The sequence below is a fragment of the Eublepharis macularius genome, chromosome 3, assembly GCF_028583425.1.
Source record: "Eublepharis macularius isolate TG4126 chromosome 3, MPM_Emac_v1.0, whole genome shotgun sequence".
Lineage (NCBI taxonomy): Eukaryota > Metazoa > Chordata > Lepidosauria > Squamata > Eublepharidae > Eublepharis > Eublepharis macularius.
Genome location: NC_072792.1, coordinates 150,207,682 through 150,235,239, shown reverse-complemented (window position 1 = coordinate 150,235,239; position 27,558 = coordinate 150,207,682). Strand labels below are relative to the sequence as shown.

The window sequence follows — 27,558 nt, the reverse complement described above, 5'->3', positions numbered from 1 at the left end:
AGCTGCTGACGAAACGTCAGGAACTACAATGCCAAGACCACGGCAATACAGCCCGGAAAACCCACAACAACCATTTTTTTAAAAGGCTAAACAGTAAACAAGTGACACTGTGGTTTTAAGAAACCATTTTAATGTTCTTTAAGTTACCAAAGGAAGCAGTACAGAGTCTCATTAAAGAAACACATGCCTTTACACATACCTTTTATAATAATTTTATTGAGGTTGTTACAAATATTATAATGTTACAGATTGGAAAAATGACAGAACACTGTTACATATATCCACAGTACCCATAGTATAGTTTTCCCTGCTAGAGACATATAAGACACCCCTTCCTACAAAATTATCACTTCTTTAGAAAGCAGAGAATTCTGCAGTGTCCGTACATCCCATCAATGGGTATGAGCTGTCTTGGAGAAAAAGTCATAAGTGTAGATAGAATGCACTCACAGATATATACTACCGAAAAGCTCTAGGGAAGTATCTAACACTAGGCAGTGTGCACATGGGATATAAAAAATCACCCCTGCTGGAGCAGCAGGTGGTGTGATAACTGCACCCATTCACATATACCATTCCCATGCTGGTGCCCCAACCCTGCTTCCCCCTTTTATGTTATACCTGCACAAAACTGCAGATGTGTCAATGATTTCACCAGGACCCTCCAATTCAGACCCCCTCCCTTTCCTCTCTCAGCTCAGCAGGGAAAGGAAAAAAGCCCTTTGAAAGGCTAAGCGTTTGTATGGCATGGGCTGCCCTGAGTATTTTGAAAGTGGAACTTAGATTCACCCACCTTCAAGAGCGTATGGGTGTCCACAGATATATTCCCCTGTAGCCATTCTGCAGATTCCCCTATGAGCTGCATTAAAACAGATCTATTTTTAATCTTTTTTAAGGGGGAAACCTTAGGAACACCGTGAGTTGCACTAACAATAAACACAACATCATAGGGACATTCTGTTCACTTTCCATTCAGGAGCTTATTGCTTTCCACTCAGTGGGGAAAACCCTGTGGGAGCAGCCATAAAATAATCTGCGAAGAGGAGATGCTTACATGACAACAATTGAAAAGGTTACATATACACATATACTATGAGAAAAGAAAAAAAAGAAACAAACCATGTTGTTTCTAAAACAAGGTCTTTCACTCACCATTTGTGCAATACAGAATAGTATCTGTTTGGCACAAAATGTTTTTTAATTCTCTTTAAAACAGGTTGGCCTTATTCCAGAGTTGGAAGAAAAGCATTGCAGGTATTGATTTTATAGTAAAAACTTCCAACAACATGGGCAAGTTAGATGCCATTAGACAGAAAGGATTTGATTTTCCTCCAGATAGAAACAGACAGCTATATCGCATACCTAAGGTAGAGACAGAAAGAGTGATTGAAAAATGAGGAAAGACATGAATGGATTAGAAGTTTCTAGGAACATGAATGAACGATAAGAAACAAAAGAGTTCTTGGGATCTTTATCTGCTAGGATCCTTATGTGTAACCTAATCAGAGTGAAATAAGCAACTATTATTAGGTCCAAATAAATGAGAAGGATATGGAAGCATCAGTCCCTAGACCTGGACCAATCCTTCTGAATGCAAGAGTTTCTATCTTTCCATGTTCTGAGCTCTCTCAAGGGTGACAAGAGCTATTTTAAAAAAAAGTGAATGTGATCAGACTGGGGGCGGGGAGAGACCGATGAAAGGTGATTCCAAAAGAAAATCTGTTCTGAGCACTAGTTCATGTATCTTGTTGCACAAAAGCATTACAAGAAGCAAAATGGCCTCTTGCTGCTTCTCTCACTGCTTTCATTGTAACACAGGCAGTGAGATTCATAGATCTTATTCACAAGACTGGTGAACCTCAGAGATTATCTGGGGCTTACACAACTCACCACACAGGGATGGGGAAATTAGCCTAAATCTATAATGCATAGCAGAGAATCCCAGTGAAATCAGCAGAATGCCTTTAGGATCAGGGTGTCAACAACTCTCATGCTGAATTAAGCATTCAAGACAAATTGCTTGTCCTTCCACCTGATTTAGTATAATTTGCACTTCACATTGCAATCCTATGCCAATTTATTCCAGTCTAAATTCACTGAAATCAAATGAGTTTAGGCAGGAAGACTCTGTCTAGGATTGCACTGCTATAGTCTCCTTTTTATTTGTGGATAGATAGAAGCAGTTGCCAGTTGAATTTAATCAAGCAAAACCTGGCAAGACTTTCATGCAGCTCCCATTTACACGAGCTCTACTTGTTACTTGATCATAATAAATTTACAAGCACTTTGACATCTCAATATCTTACTGGTACATAAATCCAAGGAGTACTTTATAGTTAGTTATGGATATGGGCCACATTCAGAAGAGGCTTACTACTTTAATTGTTATTTTGTCCTAGCCTTCCCTAATTAATAGTTTATACACTGGAATGATTCATCAGTATAGGGCAGCCAGAGGCACTCTATTGGACCTTTGCACAAGCTCGGACTGAAATTCACACCACTCTTAACAAGCAACTTGGTATCTGCCAAGAGTTAAGCTGCTGTTCCTGGCCTCCTTAATATATTTGCAGCATGGATCCAATGTATGTTCCATTATGTGCCATAGAGGCTGGAACTAGATGCAACAACAAACACAGGGTTGCTGCTGAAAAAAAGCAACTCCATGTCAAGCTCCCTCTCCCTCCCTGTAACACAGCTACAGAAACACTTGAGTTGCTCAGTGGACAGTCCTTGGGGCCAGTTCACATGCCACTTCTCGACTGAAGCATCATGTGATGACTTCATTTATTACATCTGTACTATGTCCTTCCTCCATGGCTTGCATTTTTTCTCATTTATTCTTACAGCAATCCTGCAATCCATGTCAGCAAGATAGCAGCTGACATGGTGAGCTTCCTAGCTGAGTAGGATTTTGTATCAAAGCTCCATGATCAGGGAACAAGCTATGAATGAGAATAAGCACTAGCTATTCCTGCTTCATCATCTCTTCATACAATTTCATCATATACCTAATAGTGATGGGATGGCTAGCCAAGTGGTTCAAAAAGCCAGAAGGGGAGCCACCCAGACCAAATATATGTTTTTGTAAAAATATTAAAATGTTAAAAAGGCAAGTTTAAAAATCTCAAAATATGTGTAAGCTTTGGGTTGGTGTGGGGTGGGGTGGGATAACATTCAGGTAACATTTTGAGTTGGTGTAGCAAACCAAACTGGGTTGCTCTTTGTCCCTGTGCAAAATCCCTAGAAAGACAAGGAACGACTGATATATCAGAGGGATAAGAAATATGCCAGCAAAACAATCTGTCCTACAAAAGGAAACAAGAAGGCATCATGAAAAAGTATATACCCTGAAATCTGTCTGTCTGTCTGTGTCTGTCTGTCTGTGCACATGCACATGTGTGTGCATAGAACAGTGCAGTTTTCTTTTATCACCAAGATATATTTTTCCTGGAACATTCAACCTTTCTTGAATGTTCAGCATCAAGAAATAAACAGATCAATAAAAACAAGATTTAAAAACAGCCGCACATAAACCAGACAGTCAGAAAAACTCTAGAAACATCCTAAAAGCCCAGTGAACAATGTTTTACAGGCACTCTCATTACAGAGGGGTTGTAAAACATCACTAGCATTGCTATGCAGAGGAAGGCAATGGCAAACCTCTGCTTGTCTCTTGCCTGGAACACCCTATGGATGGGGTCACCACAAGTCAGTTGCACCTTGACAGCATGTTCTTCATCTTCTGTGATAACAGCAAAGGAAAACAATCCATCAGTTGTAGAAGATGGTTCTGCAGGGTCAGAGTCACAGCTATAAAGGTTCTGTCCTAGTGGTATATGTACGGATCACACACAAAGCAGGGTGACCGAAGCAGGGCATGATCTGACCAGCAGAGGTGGGATGCAGACTGCAACAGTTATCTGCAGTATATTCATGGACATATCATGAATCTTGCACCTGGCGCAGATGTACCCTTGCATGCAAACTGAAAGAGTGCCAAAGAGCAAGAGTATTTGCTTCTATGGTTAGGACTGGGACTTTAGTATACATTCAGCCTTAAAATAAAGCATTCACTTTCCTATTGGGGAAGGGGGAATAAACAAATAGAAAATTTTGGGAATAGTAGTCAAACTTTCAGTTTGGGAAGATACTTCACTCCTGCAGTCTTCTTAATTGGTCCTTTCTTTGGGTCCAAGATTCTTCGATTCTTTGGAATATTATACCTTCCTCTGAAACATAAGTGAGTAGAGAGGTCAGAAACACATACGTATATGAGCTGGTGTAGAGAGTAAAACTGTTCATATGCTTTATAGTTTACTACAAGCTGCCACTGTATTATTATAGATGTTGGTAGCTCAGGCTCAGAGAAACAGGTTGAGTGCAAGTGTTAAAAAGTTAGGATTAATAAATAAAAATGACTGAAAGCCGACAGACCATTTTAATTTAACAAGCATAATTTTCAAGCCATTTTACAACATCAGAATGATACAGTTTAGAGCAGTGATACTCCTTCAGTAACTCAGGAACTACCTGTGGCTCTTCTGAGCACTGTTCCCCAATGTGGCACCTGCCCCATGTTCCATTGCCAATGGTGCTAATGGTTGGCAAAGGACTCTCATTTTGAAACAGCCACTGCCAAGGTGAGTGAAGGATGGGTGAGCTTCAGGCCCCATGCTAGGGATGGAAATTAAAGGGCCTATAAAATCATGTGGACAGCTATATCTTATATTATGGTGTGTGGTGGGGTGGCCCACAGGGCATAGAGTAGTCATGTAGTTCTTTTGTTTTATGGTCATTGCAAATGTGGCCCTCTGCCACTGAGGGAGCACCACTGGTTTAGAGGTACATCTAGAGGATGTTGAATATCTGAACAAAAAATATAGGGAAGTCTGGAGAGAATAACTTTGATATCAATAACATATTTGTACAAGATAGAAATAATTTTCTGGGTCTCCAATTAACAACTCTCTGAGGGGAATTATTCCCCTAGACTCATTTTTAAATTCTGTGATCTTATGTTAAGAGAGCTGGGTAAATATAGGATAGACAGGTTAGGGGAATATGTAATCTATAGAAATCCTAGGAATGTATACCGGTTTATTAGATTTTGTTCACTGAGAACCATTCTTCTGCATACAATTTCTTATAGTAAAAGTGCCCCACTGACAGGCTTGGGTCTAGCACTCTTAAGTAAAGAAGGTAAAGAAGGTAAAGAACATGCTAAGAGATAAAAAGGGCTGCATTTAGAGATATGTCAGAATGTGTTACTTTTGAATATTAGACTTGATCGATTAAATTATTTTGTATTGTATTGTTTTTAAAATTGCCATTCTAAGTAAGATCAAATTCTTCCAAGCTCCAGCCAGGAGTTCAGAACTCCATTTTCGAGCTAGGCCCCAAGATTTCTTCCTTTATGTTTGCCGGCAAACTAATTTACTGGGAGTGAACCGCAGGATTTATGCCATGTGTGAAACTCTCAGTGGCAACTTGGATATCCTTTTAAGTTTAGAGACAGGCTCACTCTATGTGGTAAGGTTCCTGGGTGGGACTGTGGCCGAATCCACACTCACTCACCATCTGCTTATCTTGCGCAGTCGTGGCAATTGGGTTCATTCCACTACCATGCTGTGCATCATCACATTCACCCTTCCAGTGCATCTTCATGGCGCAATCATTTCTCCACACGCCACTGAGTAAAGTGTTACAGTGGGCGGTTCCATCCTCCGCCGTCAGAACTGACGGTGCACGTCACTCCCCCCCTTTTTTTTTAAAAAAGGTCAATTTTCCGGTATACCGATATTCCGACTTTTAAGAAATGGCAATGTACCCTCCCCCTCATCTTTGATTGGCTCATTTTTTATTCGTCACAGACCACTTTCTAACAATTGGCTGGTTGGTATGGCGGGCAAATTTGAAATTAGATTGTCACATTAAAGGCATTGTCCGGAAATTCTGCTGCTCAGAGTGGTTTTCTGCTTTTAGTAGTTAACAACATGGATGCTCAGAGTGTGATATTTGTGATGATGGCTCAGATTGTGGTTGGCATGCTTCACAGCACAGCCACGCAACACCATGAGATGATGCATTCTGTCTTTCGCACATTTGAGCCAAGAAGCATGTCTATGTCTTGCTGTTTGTATCTGTCATGTCACTACTGATGTAAAAGATCTATTTGACAGGTCCTTGGATGATGCAAGAGCAGAGAAACAACCTATGACACCTCACCAGATGTGTTATGATTGGACACTGGGGGGTGCTATGGGAGGATATAAGCCAGCAGTGTCTTGTGCTGGTGTGGAGCTTGTTCCCTTAGGTGCTTGGCGAAGCATTTTGCCACTGAGAACAAGATTCTGTATATAAGTCACTGTAAATAAACTGTACATACACTTGAATGCTATAAGTGTGTGGAAGCCTTATTTATAGCTCAGCTACAGTTCAAACCACGCTGCGCCAACAGGTAGAATCTCCCATCTGCGTCCTAAGCTTTCAGGAATATATTTGTTTTCCGCACCAGCTGTTTACTGGAGACGATGGTTGTGGGAAATACAGGATTGCTTGGCTTGGCTCCTCGCGCTCTTAAAAATGGTGGGACACAGTAGGGAAATGGTCCCTGTGTGACATGCGCATGCTCTGGTGACCGTTTCTTTTCCCGTGCAAACCGCTGCTCACTACAGTTGATTTACCAGTATACCGACCTTTCTGCACTGTGCACACAAAAAAAAAATGGTGGGGAGAAAACGGATTTCCGCCACTATCACATGGTTTGGAAGGAAGGCGCAATTGTGGCGCAGTGATGGCGGGGAACACGCAGAATGGGAAAGCGTGTGAGTATCTGCATGAACAGTGCACCGCTTGCGAAAAAGGCGCGGAAACAAAAAGGAAGTGTGGATTCGGCCTTTACTTCCTATTGGACATGCTCAGCCAATAGCCTGCCTCCATCACACTGATGGTCTATTTATTCAAAGGTAGGGCAGCAGCCAACAGACTGGGAGAAAGGACAGGACCAGCCTGTCCCTTTAATAGAGGCTGAATCGGTAGAAATGTGCAGCTGAAGCTTTTCATGGGATGGAGGTAAAAAAAAAAAACACCCAGTAAATAATGTCCTGTTAATCCTCTTTTAAAAGGCCAGAACTCCGCCCCCCCCCCCCGCCCAGGCAGCTGACAACCCTGCTTACAGGAGCTTTGTTTGAATTATCTTCCTGTGCATTACTCCCTGTGATTTTATTTACTAGATAAATTTCTGTCCTTCCCCTTGCATGGTGGCTTTCAACATAAGGGACCGACGCCCGACTTACCGGGCGAAGGCGTTGCTGCCGGCGGCACGGAGGGAGGAACGGCTGCTGGGTCCCGGCTTCCGTTCCCCGGCAGGCTCCTTGGTCTGGGCGGCCAATCAGTTTGAACCTTGGCCGCCCAATCAGGGGCCGTCGGGGAGCGGCTGCGGGGGGGCGGGGCCAACCGCCGGACCTAGAGAGCGAGGTTCTCCCTCTGGTCCGGCGGCTCTGTATTTATGCAGACCCGGCCCCGCTGCCCGGCAGTCTGCGCCGGGACACGAACGGAAGAGGACGGCGAGCGAAGACGTGGAGGAAGACGAAGACGCCGGGTCAAGACAACCACCCAGCGTTCGGCTCCCTGACCCAGGTCAGGTGGGAGCGCCGCGGCTGGAGTCGGGCGTAGCTGAACCCGATCTCTAGCGCGGTGAAGCGAGACCGGTGGAGCACGAGCGGAGGGCCGGAAGAACCTTCGACGGCGGCTCCCTGACTCGGCGTCAGGTGGGAGCGTGGCAGCCGGGGATCGGGTCCAGCTGAGCCCGAGCCCCCGCGACGAGAGGAGGAGGCTGCAGGTCGTCGGCTGCTCCGACCGCAGGCCCCCTCCCTTTGCAAGGCCGCACCTCCCACTTTACCCGGGTGGTTGCCGCTCGGCTCCTTTTCTTCCTCCCCGTCCCCAGCCTACCTTTCTCCAGCCGGAATCCCCACAGAGGGCCCAAACCGGGATGGCTCCCACACGCAGCGGCAGGGGAGCCGGGGCCAAGCTGGGGGGACACAGTGGCGGGCCAGCTTCCTCCAGGAAGGTGGGGGAATCGGGGGCTGCCCGACGGAAGCTGGGTGCTTCGAAAAAACCTGCCTCCCAGGCACAGGGAAAAGCGGGGGAGAAGCGAGGCAGGGGCCAAGGGCCAGCAGGGGGCTTGTCCCGGGCCACCCCAGGGCCGGAGTCTTCTACTACGCCACGCCTGGCCCCTTCCAAAGGTGGGGGGGGTCGGAAGGCTGGGGCCAACGCCAAGGCCACATGTGGTAGAGGGAGGAAGGCTGGGACCCTCCCCAAACCGACACAGGCTGGCCGAGGGGGGGGCCGGACCCGCTCTGACCCTTCTCCCAGTTCTCTGCAGGAGATTGGGAGGGCTTTAGAGCTGCTAACAGCAAGGGTCGAGGAGCTGGGGAACGCAGGGCATGGGGGGGCCTCTCCCCCAGGGCCTCTTGAGGTCCAGAGGGCGGCAGGACGCAGGGCCAGCAGGGGGGACCGGGCGGCACGGTCTCCAAGTCGGAGCTCCAGTGCCTCCAGTGGTGAGCGGCAACCGGCTAAGAGGAAGAAGAAGACACACAGGAAAAAGGCAAAGAGGTCCAGACGACGTGAGGAGTCAGACAGCGGGGGATCATCAGGTGAGTCCTCCTCCTCTGGCGACGAGGCTCCTGGGGATGAGTACTGGAGGGAGGCCGCCTCCGTCCCTGGCCTCCCTGGGTGGGCGCTACGCAGAAGGACGGGAGGCGCCCCCAGCGGGGATGCCGGGGCGGTCTGGGACATGGGGCAGGACCAGAACCCACCCTCTCTCCCCAAACTGTTTGGGGATGACGAGGACCCTCCTGGTATTCACTTGGCTCGGAAGGTCAGGGAGCGGATACTGGACGGGTTTTATGTGGACGTTTTTGCCCTGCTCAGGCCCGAGGCCGAGGATGGCAGGACCGGCCCCCCATCCAAAAAAGACAAAAAAGGGGTTAGGAAGGAAGTCGCCGAGCGCACCTTCAATAACTGGTTGGAGGGATTTACCGTATACATGGGGGTGGTGCAGGCGGCTTACCCGGACAGGGGTTGGCACCTATCTAACCACCTGGGGAACGTACTTAGGGCCCGGGCGCTGGCTGGCGAGGGGGCCGCCATGGATTATGACGAGGCCTTCCGAAAAAGGGCCTCCCATAACCCCAGGGCCAGATGGGACCTGATCAGCCAGAAGCTATGGCTGTGGCTGGTTGGACCACACATGAGGGGGAGAGGGGAGGGCCCCCAGCCTGGGCGGTGGTTCAGGCGGCGGGAAAAGTCCCGCTGGCTATGCTGGGAGTTCAATCAAGGGAAATGTCAGCGGCAGAAATGCCGATACGAGCATAGCTGCGAATCGTGCAGCGGCTCCCACCCCCGCTCGTCATGCTCTCGGGGCCCACCTTCCTCGGCCCCCTTTCGGGGTGGCCGGGCCTCCAACAGCGGCTCCCATAAGGACGGAGGTCTCGGCGCCAATGCCGCCCCAGCCAACGGTGGCAAATAGCCCTGGGTGCACAGTCTTCGGCTTGGCGTTCTCCCCCGTGCGAGTTGAGCCCCTTTGCCTGCTTCTCGCCCGTTACCCCAATAGGCAGGCTGCCTGCTACCTGCTAAAGGGCTTTACGGCTGGCTTTAGGATCCCTTGCCAGGGGCCCCGAATTGCTACCACCTCCGGCAACCTGAAGTCCGCCAGGGAGTTGCCGGAGGTGGTGGCGGCCAAGATAGCCAAGGAGGTTGTGGCGGGTCGGGTGGCGGGCCCCTTCCCTTCCCCTCCTCTCCCGAACCTGAGGGTTTCTCCCCTGGGGGTGGTCCCCAAGAAGGCCCCGGGGGAATTCAGACTTATCCACCATCTTTCCTACCCCCGCGGTTCCTCAGTCAACGACGCCATTCCACAGGAGCTATGCTCGGTGAGATATGCCTCCTTCGATCACGCTGTGCGGCTGGTCCGTTCTTGCGGCCAGGGGGCACTCATGGCCAAATGTGATGTGGAATCAGCCTTCAGGCTGCTGCCGGTCCACCCCCAGGATTTCTGCCTGCTAGGGTTCAACTTTCAGGAGCACTGGTATGTGGACAAGGCAATGCCAATGGGGTGCTCGGTGGCATGTGCTGCGTTCGAGACCTTTAGCACGTTTATCGAATGGGCGGCCAAGGATCGCATGGGTTCTCCCCATGTTACCCATTATTTAGATGATTTTTTGATAATGGCCCCCCCAGGGACCTCCGCGTGCGCGGAGCGGCTGCGTATTTTCCAGTCGCTGGCCCAGGAATTGGGCATCCCCCTTGCGCAGGAAAAAACCGAGGGCCCAGCCTCGAGATTAACGTACCTAGGCATCGAGCTCGATTCGGTGGCAGGCGTCTCACGGCTCCCCCCGGACAAGCTGGCCCGACTGACATCGCTTATCTCCCAGTTATTGCTTCGCCAGAAGTGCACGTTACGAGAACTACAGGCCATCATCGGACACCTTAACTTTGCCTGCAGGGTGGTCTCCCCGGGGCGGGCCTTCTGCGCCCGTCTCTCCTGGGCCTGCAGAGGGGCCTCGTCCCCCCACCATCACATCCGCTTGACACGGGGAATCAAGGAGGACCTTCGGGTCTGGCTCAGCTTTCTGGCAAACTTTAACGGTGTTTCCTTATGGCAGGACACCCTCTCCCCGGGCTCGGACCTGCAGGTTCAATCAGATGCAGCGGGCAGCCTGGGGTTCGGGGTGTACTTCAAGGGCAGGTGGTGTGCTCAGCAGTGGCCTCCATCTTGGGGCAAGGCAGGCATTCTTAAGGACCTGACCTTCCTGGAGCTCTTCCCCCTCTTGGTTGCCATAACAATTTGGAGGGAGGAGTTCCAGGACAGACGCGTCCTGTTCTGGTGTGATAACCAGTCCTCCGTCAGAGTCATCAACAAGCAGTCATCTCGCTCTGAGCGGGTCATGCGGCTGGTGCGCCGTTTTGTTTTGGTTTGCCTTGCCGCTAACATCTCTTTTTCTGCACGCCACGTGGCAGGGGTAGATAATGGCATAGCAGACGCGCTGTCTCGCTTCCAGATGGAGAGGTTCTTCGCGCTGGCTCCCAAGGCTCATCCAACACCCGACCCATTCCCGGTGGAACTGTGGACGGTTGGCGGGATATCATCTGGCAAGGAATCTGCAGCTCCGTAGCGCCATCGACTCTGCGGGCCTATTCGGCGGCGGTGCAAAAGTTCCTCACTTTCGCGACAAGGGCAGGGTGCCAGCCCCCGTGGCCGGCATCCCAGGACCTGGTGCTGCGGTATCTGGCCCACTCACGGGGCCGGGGGGCCGCCCCGAGGACCATGCAGCGGGACTTGGCCGCAATATCCTTTGTCAGCAGGGCCCAGGGGTTCCCCGATCCTTGCGCGAGCTTCCCCGCACGCCGGGCTGTGGCGGGTTGGGGTCGGGTCGCCCCCCCCTCCCCGACCAACGGAGGCCCATCACTCTGCCCATCCTGGACGCGTTATTGCGGGAGGTGTCAGGCCTGTGCTGGTCCTCATTCGAGGCCCGGCTATTCCGAGCAGCCTTTGCGCTAGCGTTCTTCGGGGCCCTCCGCATCGGCGAGCTGGTGGCCAGCGCCCGCTCAGACTCCTCTGGCAGGGCTCTGGCGCTGGCTGATGTGGCCCTCTCACGGCAGAGGGTCACCCTGACCATTCGTAGGTCAAAAACAGACCAGCTCGGCCGTGGGGCGTCCATCGCTCTGCGGGCCGCCCCGCGCGGGGTGGTTTGCCCGGTCTCCATGGTGCGGGAGTACCTCAAGGTGCGCCCGTGCCTGGCGGGTCCATTCCTGATACATTCGAATGGGGTCCCCCTCACTCGCTACCAGTTCGCCTCCGTGCTCCGTGCCTGCCTCCAGGCCGCAGGGCTCCCCGCCCGGGAGTTCGCCACGCATTCCTTCCGCATTGGGGCTGCCACGCTGGCAGCAGAGCTGGGCATCGCGCCTCCCCTAATCCAGCGGATCGGCCGGTGGAGGTCCAGGGCCTTCAGGTTGTACATCCGCCCTGCTCGTGTCCTGCATTACTAATGGTGTGGTTCTCCCCTTCTCTTCATTCCTCAGGTGAGCGGAGGACAGTCTGGATCTGCGGCCACAGCATTGTGCATTGGGCCGGGCAGTACGCGTCGGGTTCCGGATGGGGAAGCAACCTCGGCCTGGACCGGCACATCAAGGTCCTGTGGTTCGGCCAGCGCGGCATGCGGTGGGAGTCGCTGGTCCCAGTCATCGAGCACCAGGCCCGGGAGCGGGGCCCACCGGACGCACTTATCATCCAGCTCGGCGAGAATGATCTGGTCCAGAGGGGATGCCTGGACTTGAAGCTCTCCATGTGCAGGGATTTGGACTACCTCTTCTCCATCCTACCGGGGACTTATTTCATCTGGTCTGATCTGCTCCAAAGGCGCGTGTGGCGAGGGGCCTTACACCCAGAGAAGATCGACGGGGGTAGGCAGCGGCTGGCACGGGCCGTGGGGCGTCACGTCTCCGCGGCCGGGGGGGGCCTCGTCATGCACCCGGACATTTCCTTTCGCCTGGAGGCGCTGTTTCGGCCGGACGGGGTACACCTTTCCAGCTGGGGCCATGACATCTGGCTCCAGGACCTGAGGGATGTTTTGCTGGGGTGGCTTGGTTGGTAGGAGCCTTGGCGGGAGCCACGTGTGGCTCTGGTGGCGGGTAGCATTGGATCGGATCTCTATACGGGGGACCAGGGCCACGGCGCTGGTACCCTGTTCAGGGGATTCCCATATGGAATCTTGGGAGTGAGGTGAGTGGCAGACCCGGCCGGGGGTCGCGAGGTGCTCACTCCCAGGTGGCAGGGGAATCAGGCAGGGGTGTACACCCATCTGATTCCCCCTTTAATGTCACTCCTTGGTGCCCCCCCCTTCAGCGGGGGTCCTGTTGGGGGGGAGGTCTGAGTGGCTGGCAGGCGGGCCAGCCTTTGCCCGGGATCCGATCCATATGCTTGCCAATGCTCCTTGTTTGTTTGTTGGTTCAATAAAGTTGTGGCCTATTTTCCCAGCTCTCTTGTTGTCCTGAGTTCTTCAGCGCGCCGTCCTCCTCACCGGGCTTAAGCATAGGCTGCAAGGGACCGACGCCCGACTTACCGGGCGAAGGCGTTGCTGCCGGCGGCACGGAGGGAGGAACGGCTGCTGGGTCCCGGCTTCCGTTCCCCGGCAGGCTCCTTGGTCTGGGCGGCCAATCAGTTTGAACCTTGGCCGCCCAATCAGGGGCCGTCGGGGAGCGGCTGCGGGGGGCGGGGCCAACCGCCGGACCTAGAGAGCGAGGTTCTCCCTCTGGTCCGGCGGCTCTGTATTTATGCAGACCCGGCCCCGCTGCCCGGCAGTCTGCGCCGGGACACGAACCCCACCCTCCACTCCCTGTTTCTGCGGTTTTTTCTGTCACAGCTTTGCGGGTAGCATTGGATCGGATCTCTATACGGGGGACCAGGGCCACGGCGCTGGTACCCTGTTCAGGGGATTCCCATATGGAATCTTGGGAGTGAGGTGAGTGGCAGACCCGGCCGGGGGTCGCGAGGTGCTCACTCCCAGGTGGCAGGGGAATCAGGCAGGGGTGTACACCCATCTGATTCCCCCTTTAATGTCACTCCTTGGTGCCCCCCCCTTCAGCGGGTGTCCTGTTGGGGGGGAGGTCTGAGTGGCTGGCAGGCGGGCCAGCCTTTGCCCGGGATCCGATCCATATGCTTGCCAATGCTCCTTGTTTGTTTGTTGGTTCAATAAAGTTGTGGCCTATTTTCCCAGCTCTCTTGTTGTCCTGAGTTCTTCAGCGCGCCGTCCTCCTCACCGGGCTTAAGCATAGGCTGCAAATCAATACAAATATAAAAACAACATCCATCCCATAACTACAACTCAAACAAATCATACATTAGAGAGTATTTCAAACAACATTATTCATTGATTGCCCTAACTCTGTCACTCACTACAAAGTATGCTTGCTGCCCAATCCTAAGATTTCCATTCACTTAGATGTATAAATTGGGTTGGTTTGTTAGTTAGAAGTTGGTTGGTGGTTACAATGGAGATGCTTGGAGCTGTTTTCTGGGGCCACATGAGAGTCTAGCAAGTAGCAACTATCACTGAACTTCCTCCTTCTTGTACAGGTGATGGCTGACACTAGTTTAGAAATATCTAGACAACAGACTGTACTTATACAAAACCTTCAGAATTCAGTCTGGCTTTGTCGTGAGACAGTACAGACACGTTTCCATGTTTCAGTTTCTTTTACCCTTAGACCCTTAGAAGTGTTTTGCTATCTGCCTTTCCAAATAATAACAAGTCCTTTCTCACCCACCTGAGACCTATCTGACGAGCAGGATATCTCAGAGGAAGAACTGTGACATTGGACATTGTGACATTGGAGCAAGGCTATCTTACATGTCTGATTGAATGTGTGCTCACAACAAGATTTTATGGAATGGGGTCTAAAAGTCCTTTAACAATATTCATTTGAACATCACCAAAAATTGAGTCAAGCTTTATTGATTTATTGGTTAAAATACAAACCATGTGAGTTAAAATCCCAACTATAACAGAAAATGTGACTCATTATGCTGAAAATAATCAGCCAAAATGCTAGAGGATGTAATTCTTGCTACCACTACTTTTCAGGATCTCCATACACTGAAAAACAACCCCAGAATGAGGGTGATTTTTCCCATTGCTTCATCTGCAGTGATCTTAACCTATACCGTGATTACAGGTACAGAGATGGTATTCCCAAATAACAATGTAGGAGACAGACAACTGTTGTCCTCCTTTAAAGTGACTCGTTCAGGAAATCATTTTTCTACAGTTAGAGAACTTCATGGAACTGCCTGCAATAAGTAGAGGTGATTTTGCTACATGTGCTGGTTAAAACCAGTGTTTTAACACTATAATAACATAGCTTCTGCTTTAAAAAGGCAAAAAAGTCAGCCAGGACCAAGAGGGGGAATGGCAAGTATGTGGATAAATGGCACAATGAATATGGAGGTAAGGTGGAAATGCAGAAATCTGCACCTTCCCAATCAAATCTTTCCTAACTTTGCTTTTGGTGTAATCTTTCAGGAAAGATCTATCAAAGCACACTGGGGATACCTGCAGCAGCGTTGGGGAAAACCAATTTCTCACCACCTAGAATTGTTTGCAGGGCAGCTGATCTGTTGCAAAGATCCAAATCCAAACTGTTCTAGTGAACTGGTTGACATGCATGTGTGGGAGGCATGAATTTGTCTTAAAAACAAAACAAAAACTACTGCTTTGATATGGGCATGATATATGGAGTAGAGGTCACTGGGGCAGTTGGGGAGGAAGTTGTGAAGTTCCTGCATTGTGCACGGGGTTGGACTAGATGACTCTAGAGGTCCCTTCCAACCCTATGATTCTATGATATGGTTTATGAAAAGCATACGGCTGGAAATCTAATAAATTATGGCAGCTGTTATCAACCCTGGTGCTCAGCAGGTGCCAATACCACATGGAACCCTTGTTAGAACTTGAGAGGACTTTCAAAAGCAATATGGAATAGTAGTGAGCTGTTTTAAAAAGAGCCAGAAATCTCACTGACTGTGCCTAAAATATGTCTTTGGTTCCTAGCCATGGTTTTTAGTTGTTTCTGCACAAAAATATACAGTACTGTAGACATGTTTGTAAATTATCTGTACCTCTTAAGATTAACTTCCAATTTATTGTTCATCTGAGCTCTTTATTATTCATGGTACATTGATTTTCATTAAATAGTCTCAAAACGTCATCTGTATTGAGCTACTGATATTTTTGATTTAATATAATAAATTGAGTCATTCAATTAAACGTCAAGCTTTTGACTAACAAGCTTTTCATCTGTGGACAGCTAAACTATGAAGATTACAAAAACAAGATAGATTTAGTTTTCATAATGGGATACTTTATTGTAATTCTGTGGCCAATTGTTAATGCGGTAATTATTTGTTCTAAATTTAAACTTGGCACACCAGTCCTATACTGCAGATCTGTTTTGTATTCTCAGCCCCCTGAAATGGGTTGGCATTCTCTTAGTTTTAATAATGTGGAAAGATTTCTGCAGCACCTGTGTAATTAAAAAACTGTGTCTGACTTTTACAAATATACCTGAAGTAATCAGGATGCGGCAAAATGCCATCTTAAAATTATCCAAGTTATATAATAAGATACAATTGTGCTATCATAAAATATTTAAAGAAATTGCTGCTCATATGTGGTAGAAGGCTTAGGGGGAAGAAAAAATTACCTTTTATTGAGGTTTAAGTAGAAAAACCTCATACCTGCCAAATTGTACATTGTAATAATGAATTAGGGAGGGAAGACAGAACAGAATAGCCCAATCTTGTCAGATTTCAGAAGCTAAGATCCATCAGTTCTTAGATGGGGAACCACCAAGGAATGTTCTACAGGGGAAGGCAATAGCAAACCACCTCTTTTTCTCACTCACCTTGAAAGCCCCTTGTTGAGGTTGCCATAAGTCGATTGTGACTTGACACCACATACATACATAATAATACATTATTTCACAGTAAATGCAAACCTGCCAGCAGAATAGGTAATAATAGTTTGTAAGGAATGTGAAAGAACTAGGTATAATATGCTTGTATACATGGACCAACTCCAAACTGATCACCCTATGTGAATTGACAAAAGCCCCTAACTGGGGTGCTAGTCAGGAGTAGGGGTGTGCAATTCGGGTATATGATACCCGGAAAAAACCCGAAACAACCTGTTTTGAGTTGTTTTCAGAAAACCCGAAACGTTTCGGGTAATCTGAAACAGCGATTTCCGAAACGTTTCGGTATTTCAGCTTGTTTTAGTAATGCATTTCAATGGGAAAAAGCCTCCCCCAGGCTTCCCGGAACCCCAACCCTCAGGGGCCCTTCTCCTACCTTTCCTTCCACCCCCCACCAAGGCTCAGCCTGCTCCCACTTGGGGGGCCTCCCAAAGTAGGTGCTCTTCCTCCCCTTTCTCCACTATTTCCAGCTGGGAAATAACAGAGGCTTTTCTTGCCAGGGGTGGCATTTTGCATGCAAAATGCCTCCAACCCTCAGAGGCCCTTCTCCTACCTTTCCTCCCACCCCCCCACCAAGGCTCAGCCCCAAGGCTCAGCCTGCTCCCACTTGGGGGGGGCATTTCATGGCCTCCCAAAGTAGGTGCTCTCAGCCCCCAATGTCCACCCCCTACAGCCCCACACATACCCAATTCTCCCCCAGCTGCCACAAACAGATCCAAATCCCCACAGTAGCTCCTCACAGGCCCAAATCCAGCCCCAGCAGCCCCACACAATCCCAGGAACAGGCTGGCCAGCCTTCTCCCTTTGTTTCCTATGCTGTGAACTATAACACTCTGTTTTCCAGAGCAAATGTGCACAGCCCAGGGATGCCACAATGGTGGATACACTTCTGAGTGCCAGCTTGTCCCTGTGAAAGAGCACCTGAACCACAGACACCCTCCCTCAAATTCTCCCACCACCTACAGAGATGGCTGGCCAGCCAGCCCCATTGTTCTCTATGATGGGAACTAACTGGACAACAAAGAATAAAACCCGAACAACACAAAGTTTAAAAAAAAACATTTCTCACTTTCAAAGTACAAGTAGGCAAAGCATTATGACACATTACACCAGCAGTCCCCCACACAGAAAAATAACATGACTCACTTAAGATCAGAGAATCACAAAAACACAATTCCTGTCAAAAACACTTTATTTCTTGAACAGCTTTACGTTACACAGCAGGGGGGCACACCAAAGGGCATGGCAGCAGTATCTTACACAAAAATAACACAACTCACTTCACATTAAAGAATCACCCCAAAAATTGCTGTCAAAAGCACTTTATTTCTTTAACTGCTTTAGGTTACACAGTAGGGAGGCACAACAGGGCGTAAAAGCAGTCTACTACACAAAAATAACACAACTCACTTCTCATCAGAGAATCACTCAAACACAATTGCTGTCAAAAAAAGGTGAAGTGGGCTGTATTATTTTGTGTAGTACGCTGCTTTCATGTCCTGTTGTGCCCTCCTACTGTGTAACCTAAAACAGTTAAAGAAATAAAGTGTTTTTGAAAGCAATTGTGTTTTCAGGTGATTCTTTAATGTGAAGTGAGTTGTGTTATTTTTGTGTAAGATACTTCTGGCATACCCTTTGGTGTGCCCCCCTGCTGTGTAACCTAAAGCTGTTCAAGAAATAAATTGTTTTTGACAGGAATTGTGGTTTTGTGATTCTCTGATGTTAAGTGAGTCGTGTTATTTTTCTGTGTGGGGGACTGCTGGTGTAATGTGTCATGCTTTGCCTACTTGTACTTTGAAAGTGAGAAAATAATTTTTAAAAAAATTTATTTTGTGTTGTTCGTGTTTTATTCTTTGATGTGCAGTTGGTTCCCATCATAGGAAACAGTACGGCAGGCTGGCCAGGCTTCTCTGTAGGTGGTGGGGGTGTCAGGGGATGGTTGTCTGTGTGTCAGGTCAGGTGCTCTTTCCCAGGGACAAGTTGGCACTCAGAAGTTTGCCCACCATTGTGGCACCCCTGGGCTGTGCGGAATTGCCCTGGGAAAGAGAGTTTAGAAGTTCCCAGCATAGGGAACAAAGGGGGAAGGCTGGCCTTTGCCAGTCTGTTCCTGGGGTTATGGGTGTGGGGCTGCTGGGGGTGGATTTGGGTCTGTGAGGGGCTAATGTGGGGAATCAGGATTTGAGTCTGTGTGTGGCTGCTGGGGGGGAATTGGGTTTGTGTGGGGCTGTGGGGGTGGACTTTGGGGGCTGAGAGCACCTACTTGGGGAGGCCATGAAATGCCCCCCCCAAGTGGCAGCAGGCTGAGCCTTGGTGGGGAGTGGTAGTAGAGGTGGGAGAAGGGCCCCAGAGGGTTGGGGGGGGGGCATTTTGCATGCAAAATGCCACCCCTGGCAAGACAAGCCTCCCCCAGGTGGAATTGGTGGAGAAAAGAGCACCTACTTGGGGAGGCCATGAAATGCCCCCCCAAGTGGGAGCAGGCTGAGCCTTGGTGGGGGGTGGGAGGAAAGGTGGAAGAAGGTCCCCTGAGGGTTGGGGGGCATTTTGCATGCAAAATGCCACCCCCGGCAAGACAAGCCTGCCTCTTCATTTTTTCCCCATAGGAAATAATGAAGATTAGCAGCAGCAAGCTAAAAATACGTTCACGTTTCCCTTTTGTAGGCGAGGATAGGGGGACCAAAGTCCAATTGGTCTGAAACTTGGGGGGTTGTTAGAGAGGAGTTAGAGGAAGGTCCCCACCAATTGTGGCTTGATTCAGTGGGAAAATGCCTCCCCCAGGCATCCGGGAAGACGGAGGCATTTTCCCATCGAAAAGAAACCCGAAACAACCCGAAATGATACCCGAACTGCTAAACCCGAAACAGATTCTTGTTTCGGGTATACCCAAAATGAGAATCCCGAAACAGTGTGCCTTTGCACACCCCTAGTCAGGAGGGAAAAAACTGTGACTAGCCCTTCCTCATGGGGTTAAAATGTTCTCACACATTCCTCAGCAGAGTGGTTTCACACCGGAGGGTGGGGGTGGGGAAACAATTTCCATGCTGTATGCAAAAGGCTGAGACTGAGACTTTAAAATATTTATATCCCATCTTATCTCCTTAGACTCAAGCTGGTCTTGAGTACCCTTGTCATGATTTCCTTTCTCTTCCCTTGTCCCCTCAAACTACTACATAATCTGTTCCTTTTAAAACCTGGAACATTTAAAATGTAACATTACCATACTAATATTCTGACATTGCGTTAGATGTGACACAGGGAACTGAGGCTAATATACTTCTCTGAAGCAGAAGAGAGACTACACAACAGTACAAACCCTTCCAGATCATGTAAGTATAATGAATCTCAGCACATACCTCATTAATGCTGCATTGTCATAATTCCAGAGTGGTTCAGGGAAGGGGACCTTAGAAGATGCAGGGAAGGCTATGAACTAAGCCCCAAAGAGAATCAAGAACTTGGGGTTGTTGCCTCTCTAACAGAATGTACAGAGTCAGAAGGAGCCAATCATGTATAATGGACAGTGATGTATAATCTCAGCAGGGTGGCACGGGTTCAATCCCTCCTTCAGCCAATGCACTCTTCTGGATGATCTTCAGTATTTGTCTTTCAGCATAATCTACCTCACAACAATGTCACATTAGTAAGCTAAGGAATATTGACACAGGCTGTGCTGAGTGCCTTGGATGAAGAAGATCCCCCTCCCAATGTAAGAAATAAACAAAAAAACTTCTGCAACTCTCTCTCCAAAGAGACTCAGCTGTTCTCTTCTGTTGCCATCTTCCAACAGTAGGTGAAAACGTTTTTGTTTCATTTGGCATTCCCTCAGTGATCCCTCCTTTCTGCATTATGTTTCAGTTCTGGTATGCATAATTGTATTTAATTTTAATGATTTTTAAGATGTTTTTATATGGTATGTTCTTAATCTGTTAGTTGCTTTGGCGGCCCTGATAAGGGTAGAAGTACATCATCCAAATTTTGTAAATAAATACCTCTGAATCTGGTCTTCCCTCTTGATTTGTACTGTATCCATTTTCTGCCTCTCAGATGATTTCAATGATCTTGATATCTGCAGAAGTAAGTACATGCTGATTTTTAACTCTATACACAAACTGGAAAGTAATGCCGCCTCATTTGGCAGGGCTGAGTTAAAGATCTCTTATATGACAATGTAACGATTGTATGTTCCTATTTGTATTATTATCAAAGTTATCTGGATGAATGTTGACTAGTTGTTTATGTGTTAGTATTGTATTACTCAAAAAATTAAATAAATAATATTTTTAAAAAGATCTCTTATATAAGAACCTGCACTGTTCTATAGCTTCTGGCTGTTCTATAGCTTCTGGCCCATCTTCGATGGTTGGTATAAACATGATGCCTGAGACAATATATGTGGAGAACTTAGGAAAAGTGATTATCTACATGCTGATATTTACTAACTGATGAACTAAACCACATGCTTGAAACTTCCGCCTTAAATGTATTTAGTAGTTTACATAACATTGTACATAACATGGCTATAACATTTGCTGATGTCTTATCTATGGCTGAAAGGTCAGAACTGAAGTGTCCCTCAGGTCTGCAAGCTTCCATTACTCAGGGGGGCATGTTCCTCTTGCCCTCAGCTGATGGAAGAGGATATAATTCACTTCCCTTTTCAGACCTAGCCAGAGTTGAACATTCACTGTGGCTAGCTTTGAATTAAATATTTAAATCATGATTAAGAGACCAAGAAATGTTGCCTCAGCACTAAATCAAACACTCTACATGCAGCTGCTGCATTTCTCTGTTGTGAATGGGCAAGCATGGTTTTCATTTCTCAGCAGTTTTCCAAAAAAAATTCCAGAGTTTAATTCTATTTAATTTATGACAGGAGGAAGTTAGTTGTGTGCAGAATTGTCTGTATCACTAGATATGGCAAAATATGGATGGAATGGCTAGAATAACATCTTCCACTTAGTCCTTAAACACCAGATGTGGTGGTGGAGTACCATCAATGCATAACTGACTTACAGAGACCCCTGGTGGGATTTTCATGGCAAGAGACTAGCAGAGGCAGGTGGTTTGCCATTGCCTGCCTCTGAAATCCTGGTCTTTGTTGGAGGTCTCCTATCCAATTACTAATCAAGGCCAACTCTGCTTAGCTTCCAAGATCTGACAAGATTGGGCTTGCCTGGACTATCCAGGTCAGGGCATATTTTAATAGCCAAAATATCCTGTGATTAAGACTGGGAAAAACAGAAATAATACTTATTAAGAAATAAAAAGACAAAACCTGTACCCTAATATAGATGTTGGCAACTCATTTAGCACAAAAAGCCCAATGTGCCCAGTTTGTCCAAGATCCAGCAAGTACCTGCATGCCTTGGTCTGTAAGTGTGTGAGTGTATGGGCATGCACAGAGTGGCTATTTTCTTTTCCTTCCTCTCTTCTACCCCCACACCCAATAATTTGCTCCTATTAAAGCCCAGAATATTTTAAATGCAGTATTACCACACTGGCATTTTGCCACTGCAATAGAATGTTGTTTATTTTTCTTTAAATCACAGGAACCTTTTTAAAGCGATGTGACCCTGGGCACTGATTTTTCATGGTTTGATGTATCTAAATGTGCTTATGTACTTAATGTATTTTAGTGTGATTTTATTGATTGGTGTTACCCGCTCTGAGCCTGCTTGCAGGGAGAGTGGGATATAAATTTAATAAAATAAATAAGCAGGCTATCATACCTCCCTGGGACAGAGATCTAGAGGAGTTAGCCGTGTTAGTCTGTAGTAGCAAAACAGTAGAGAGTCCAGTAGTACCTTTAAGACTAGCCAACTTTATTATAGCATAAGCTTTTGAGAGCCACAGCTCTCTTCGTCAGATGTATCTGCCCTGGGACAGAAGAGATGATACAACAGTACCATTCTCTTCTGTATCAAATAAGGCAAGAGCCTAAATGTATACCTTGTGAAATGCTGCATTTTCAGAAAACTATCTCATGTAATAAAAATGTAACCAAATCCCAGAGTATTCTGGGGTGAATGAAGAAGGATGGTTTAAACTCAAAATCATGAAAGTTCTTCAAAAAAATTTTTTAAAAACCACAAAGTTTGAAGGGGAGAGGTTCGATTCTGAGAATAGCCTTCCATGAGAGCTACCTCTTTAAAAAGAACAAAAAAAATTCTACCATTGGCACAGGAAATAGCATCATAATCTGCATTCTGTTCCTTTTAAACTGAAACAGAAATATTTTTAATATTAAAATTTCATTGATTTTAAGAGAATTTAGGAGTATCTAACTTCAGCTGTATTGTACCAATCATTTTGGATGTGTTGAAATTCATTGCTCAGTAAGCAGAGAACAGAGAACAGAGAGAGAGAGAGAGAGAGAGACATACACACACATTAGAATGTGTACCCTCCCACCCACATCACCCCCTATTCTTAAAAAGGACAAATACAAATATATCAGTACCAAGCCAGCCTCGCAAAGGGGACCATTTTTCAACCATTTTACCTCATTCCATAGGAGAGATAATTATACAGAGTAAATCATTTGCTTGCTGGTTAAATACATAGAAACACAGCTAATTACAAGTTTTCCTTTTTCTGTGCTCTGGTAAATAATAAGATGAATGACAGTTGTTTATTTATGGTATAGTGAAGTATCTTTCCAAGCCACTACTTTTCACACTATTTAAAGAATATCTTCCTTAGAACAATAAGAAAAAAGAAGTATCTCTTTCTTTAGAATAACTATATATTCATTCTAAATTATATATTATTTACTTTCTTCCTGAATAAATCCATACATGGGAATATCGTTAAGGAGGGATATTTCCTGATGAGACAGAATCCTGAAATTTGGTACACGCATGTAGTCAAATGAATCCCAAAGGAAAAATCAAAACAGAGACAGTTGTATTTTTCCTCCCTCAAACAAAATGTGAAAACCATCACTCCCAGACGGTTACAGAGCTCCAACATAATATGATGCACATATAATTTTCAGGAACTCATGAAGATGACTTATACCAAATAAGATCAATTGTCTCTCAAGGTCAGTATTGTCTACTCTGACTGGCAGCTGCTCTCCAGGGTCCTAGAGGTCTTTCTCGTCACCTATTAACCGATCCTTTTAACTGGAGATGCAGGAGACTGTACCTGGGACACCCTAGGTAGTAGAACAGTTAGAGGAGATCTGTACTTTTCTCTCTCAAAACAAGGTATTAAATGATTACAGTAGTCTCAAGTTACCTAGTGTCCAAGGACAAACACCCTGAGCGCCCCAGACTTGCCACAGATCCCCTGCCTGGGGACTGACGGCACCCCAGCCGCAAGCACAGAGAGCCCAAGGGAGGTGACGCAGCCCCAACCAACAAGGAGTGAAGGGAAAACAGAGGGCAAGAAGCGCATATGCACACCTGGGACGCTGATACTCAGTCAGATGGGCTAGTAGCACCTGCACCCACCCCAGGTGGGGCTGGTGGGCCCGACGTCAACCGCAGGGGACCGGCCAGAACCCAGGAGGTCAGTCCGGCACCTTGCGAACAGAGGCGGCCAAGCTGCGTCACCTGAAAAGGCCCCTGCTAGCCCCATCCTGCAAAAAAGGATAGGAGAGCAGAGAGGAACTGGAATGAGAGAAGGAACACCTGAGAGCATCCCCAGCTGGACAGCATCTAGCCCCACCCTGCAAGAAAAGATAGGAGACCAGGGAGCAACTGGAATGAGAGGAGGAATACCTGAGAGCATACCCAGCTGGATGGCATCATGAGCAATCCACCCAGGGCTAGGAGGCTGCCCAGGGATAGGAGGGAGCCTGGGAGGAAGGGAGGGGGAAGTTGGAAGAAGCCCTATAAAGGCAGGCTCAGTAGAGAGGTCGTGGTGGGTTGTGTAGGAATGGTTGGAGCAGGGGGAGGAGTTCACTTGGCAAGAGATGGTGCAGGAGTAGAGGGAAGAGCAGAGCCTACAGGATAGGTCCATAGGTGGCTGAGAGGGTGCGAGGGTGATGTATACCCCCCCATCCTTCCACTATCCAGGGGGCAATCCCAAGCCTGTTGGTGCCCAAGGCCCCTCCCGCGGATACTCGCACCCAGAGCTCCGCTGCTGCCATGGCAGAACCTGATACCTAGAAATTGGAAGGTGCTGACTGTCATAGATATTTTTCATATTCCCCCCCCCCCACCCCGCAACAATCATTTCTAACCCAGAGAAAATTTACTTGAGAATTGCATGACATATATGGCCACACGGATACATGGGTAAGGAAGCTGCAGACTCTTCCATCAGCTCAGCTCCACAGATGGTAGAAGATAGAACCATTCCATCCTTTCCCACTGCAGCCTCCTGACTAACGTGGCTAGTCCCTGTGATTCTGGAAATAAACTTTCCCAGGGCTAGAAATTCCCTTTAATTTTTTTTTTTTACAAAATAAATTTGGGGTCCCTTTATTTACCCTTCATCCCTTATTTATTTATTCCCAAAGTTCTTTATTCACATTTTCATGACTGTTCTAATCTTATTCCTCTTCCCCTTCTGGTCCAGACTAGTAATCTTCTTTCTTCCCATTCTTTCAACTCTTCACAACCTAAATTGTGGCTTCTCTTGTTAATTTATTTTTCTTTTATTATTGCGCATTTCATTGCCACATTTAGGTTGCCAATCCAGCACAAACTTTATGTATTCCACCTTCACCTTTGGGTCAACAGTCTGATGTAGATTCCAAACAGTCCAATCCACTCTTTGGGTATATCATATGAGGCAAACAAAAACCTCAACCATTCTTCTTCTTCTTCTTTTGATTGGTCCCTTAAGTTATATTCTTTTCCTATTCTGTTCCAATAAAATCCAATTATTTTAATGTAATTAAAGTGCAATTTCATAGAGTTTTCACAGTATTATTTCTCATAGATCCAGAAATTAGTGTTATTTAGCCAGAGTTCTATAGCAGAGAGACAGGGGCCTCTCTTCCTGAGATTTGTCGTCATTCGGCCGGCTTATCTTCAAGGCTGTTACTTCACACTACATTCCAGCTTCTCACGCCAGACTGTTTACCTTATCAAGTCATGAAAAAAGACACACAGGCTTCCACATACATAGTAAAAAAGTCACCCCAGGTCCGTTTGAAACTTTCTTCTTCCAATATAAATAAAGCAAGATCCTGTGTGTATATTCATTTCTTCTCATTCTTGTTCTCCAACATATAAAAGACTTCCAAGCTAGACGAGAGTTAAGCAAGAGAAAATTTCTCACCAAAGCTGCATAGAATCATCCTGCATTGCAGGTTCCAAACTGTAGTTAAGATATTGAAGAAAGCAATTAGTGGGTAAGATTGGGAGTGGGTAAGATTGGGAGCTTCTAACAATGTTGTATTCCCAGTCCTCGGCACTTCAGCATTGGACACTGTCCTGACATAGTCCAGGCAGTAAATCTTTCCATCGAACTCACCAAATGAGACACAAATGGGTATCTTCTGATCATTCTCTTATCAAGAATGACAAACGGCTGAAGAAAGACTCTCCAGCCACAAAAAGCAGCTACGTTTCTCTCCCACAGACATGGGAGCATCCAGATGCCATTGCCTCCCGAAGGGGTGAGGCCCATAGCAGGTTCTTCTTGATATGTGCACTAAAACAATATTGTGTGTTAAGGGGTGCTGGCTTTGCCCTCTCCCCCCAAACTGGCAGCTGCTCTGGGAGGGGGGAGGCACTGACACCAGGGTCCTGCAGGCAGGGCAGGTCCATTGAGGACTCACTTGGCTCTTACTCTGACAATAGGAGAGGGAATTGGGTAAGCTGCAGCAGTGGCACTGGTCCAAAAGTATGGGTGCCTGCCAGGACAGAGTGGCCCTTTAAACCCTTTACTGTGGCCTAACAGGGCAGTGGGCTGAGAAAGACAAAGAGGGGGACTGGAGGAAGGATTATTTCTGATAGGCCAGGCCTGACCATCTACAGCCCAGGCACAGCTAGGTGCTGAAGTGGTACTTTAGGGGGAAGCTTCTCAGGGAAGGTGAATGTGATTGGCTCCAGCCTCTCATGGAATGCAATCCTATTGGGAGAGGTTAGGTGTGGGGCCAAGACTGGTGCAGGTAATAAGACAGGGGTTGAAAGAGGGTTGGAAGCCAGCCAGTGAGGACATGCTGGACCTTAGCTCCTGATGCTGGAAGCAGTAAGACTAGGGGGAGAAGAGGAAAACATGGGTGTCTCTTAAACCCCCTCCTATTTCCAAAACCATCAGGTAACACATTGCACAGGTGCTGAACATAGCCGGGGTGTGGCGTGAGGAAGGCTGCCACCCCCCACCACTGTTGTCCCAAACTTTTAAGTAGCCACTCAACTAGAAACATGTGACAAATAAGAATCTCAACTATGTAACTAGCCAAGGACATTTTTGTAAAATGGAAGAAAGCTATATCTGTTTTCCTCCACATCATCATGTTAGAAATGTACACATGGAGATTAACCAACTTTTGTAGACTTATTTGCAATGCTTGGCTCACCACAGTGTTGATGCAGTAGTAGTAAATCAAATAGGTACTAGAAGAAATTAGGGCATCATATTCGTTTTATTTTTCAATATCTTGTATTAAGAAAAAAAATTAAATGGGGCTGGGAGATGCTTTTAGAGTGACCATTTCTTACAGAAATCACAGTGTGTTGGGGGGGGGGGGAAAGGAATCCTGCTTTTCTCTCTTTCGAGATTTCAGCTGTGAGTGTGACTGAACATAGCACCAAACTAGACAAGATGATGTCCTCATGGTTGCCACTAGGACACTGTTGCCATCTAAAATTCATTTTAAAATGCCACAAGAGCCTGATCCTGATTGGGCCTGCAGAACTGTACTCTTCTCTCCCCTGCCCCGATTTTCAAGTGCCAAAACTGCCACATGGCCATTTCAGCACTTCATAAGTCATGGCGGGCGGGGGGGGGGGGAGGCGTGGAAATCTCAGTCTGCCACACTGCAGACCAAATCACAATCAGAACTTCATGGCATTTTAAAATAACTTCTAAATGGTGGTGGCATCCTAGTAGCAGCCACGAGGATGC

At 47.4% G+C, this 27,558-nt stretch overlaps 1 protein-coding gene across 1 annotated transcript in view; it reads right to left on the bottom strand.

Moving 5' to 3' along the window:
• Nucleotides 1-234: 234 nt before the first annotated feature.
• Nucleotides 235-27,558, bottom strand: part of CCDC169 (coiled-coil domain containing 169) — a 49,922-nt gene continuing 22,598 nt past the window's right edge. The window contains exons 7-8 of the mRNA XM_054974110.1: nucleotides 20,517-20,593; nucleotides 235-4,232 (exon numbers count right to left, since the gene is read on the bottom strand). Coding sequence (XP_054830085.1) covers nucleotides 4,130-4,232; nucleotides 20,517-20,593 — 180 coding nt within the window. The 3' untranslated portion in view covers nucleotides 235-4,129. The remainder of the gene's footprint in view (nucleotides 4,233-20,516; nucleotides 20,594-27,558) is intronic.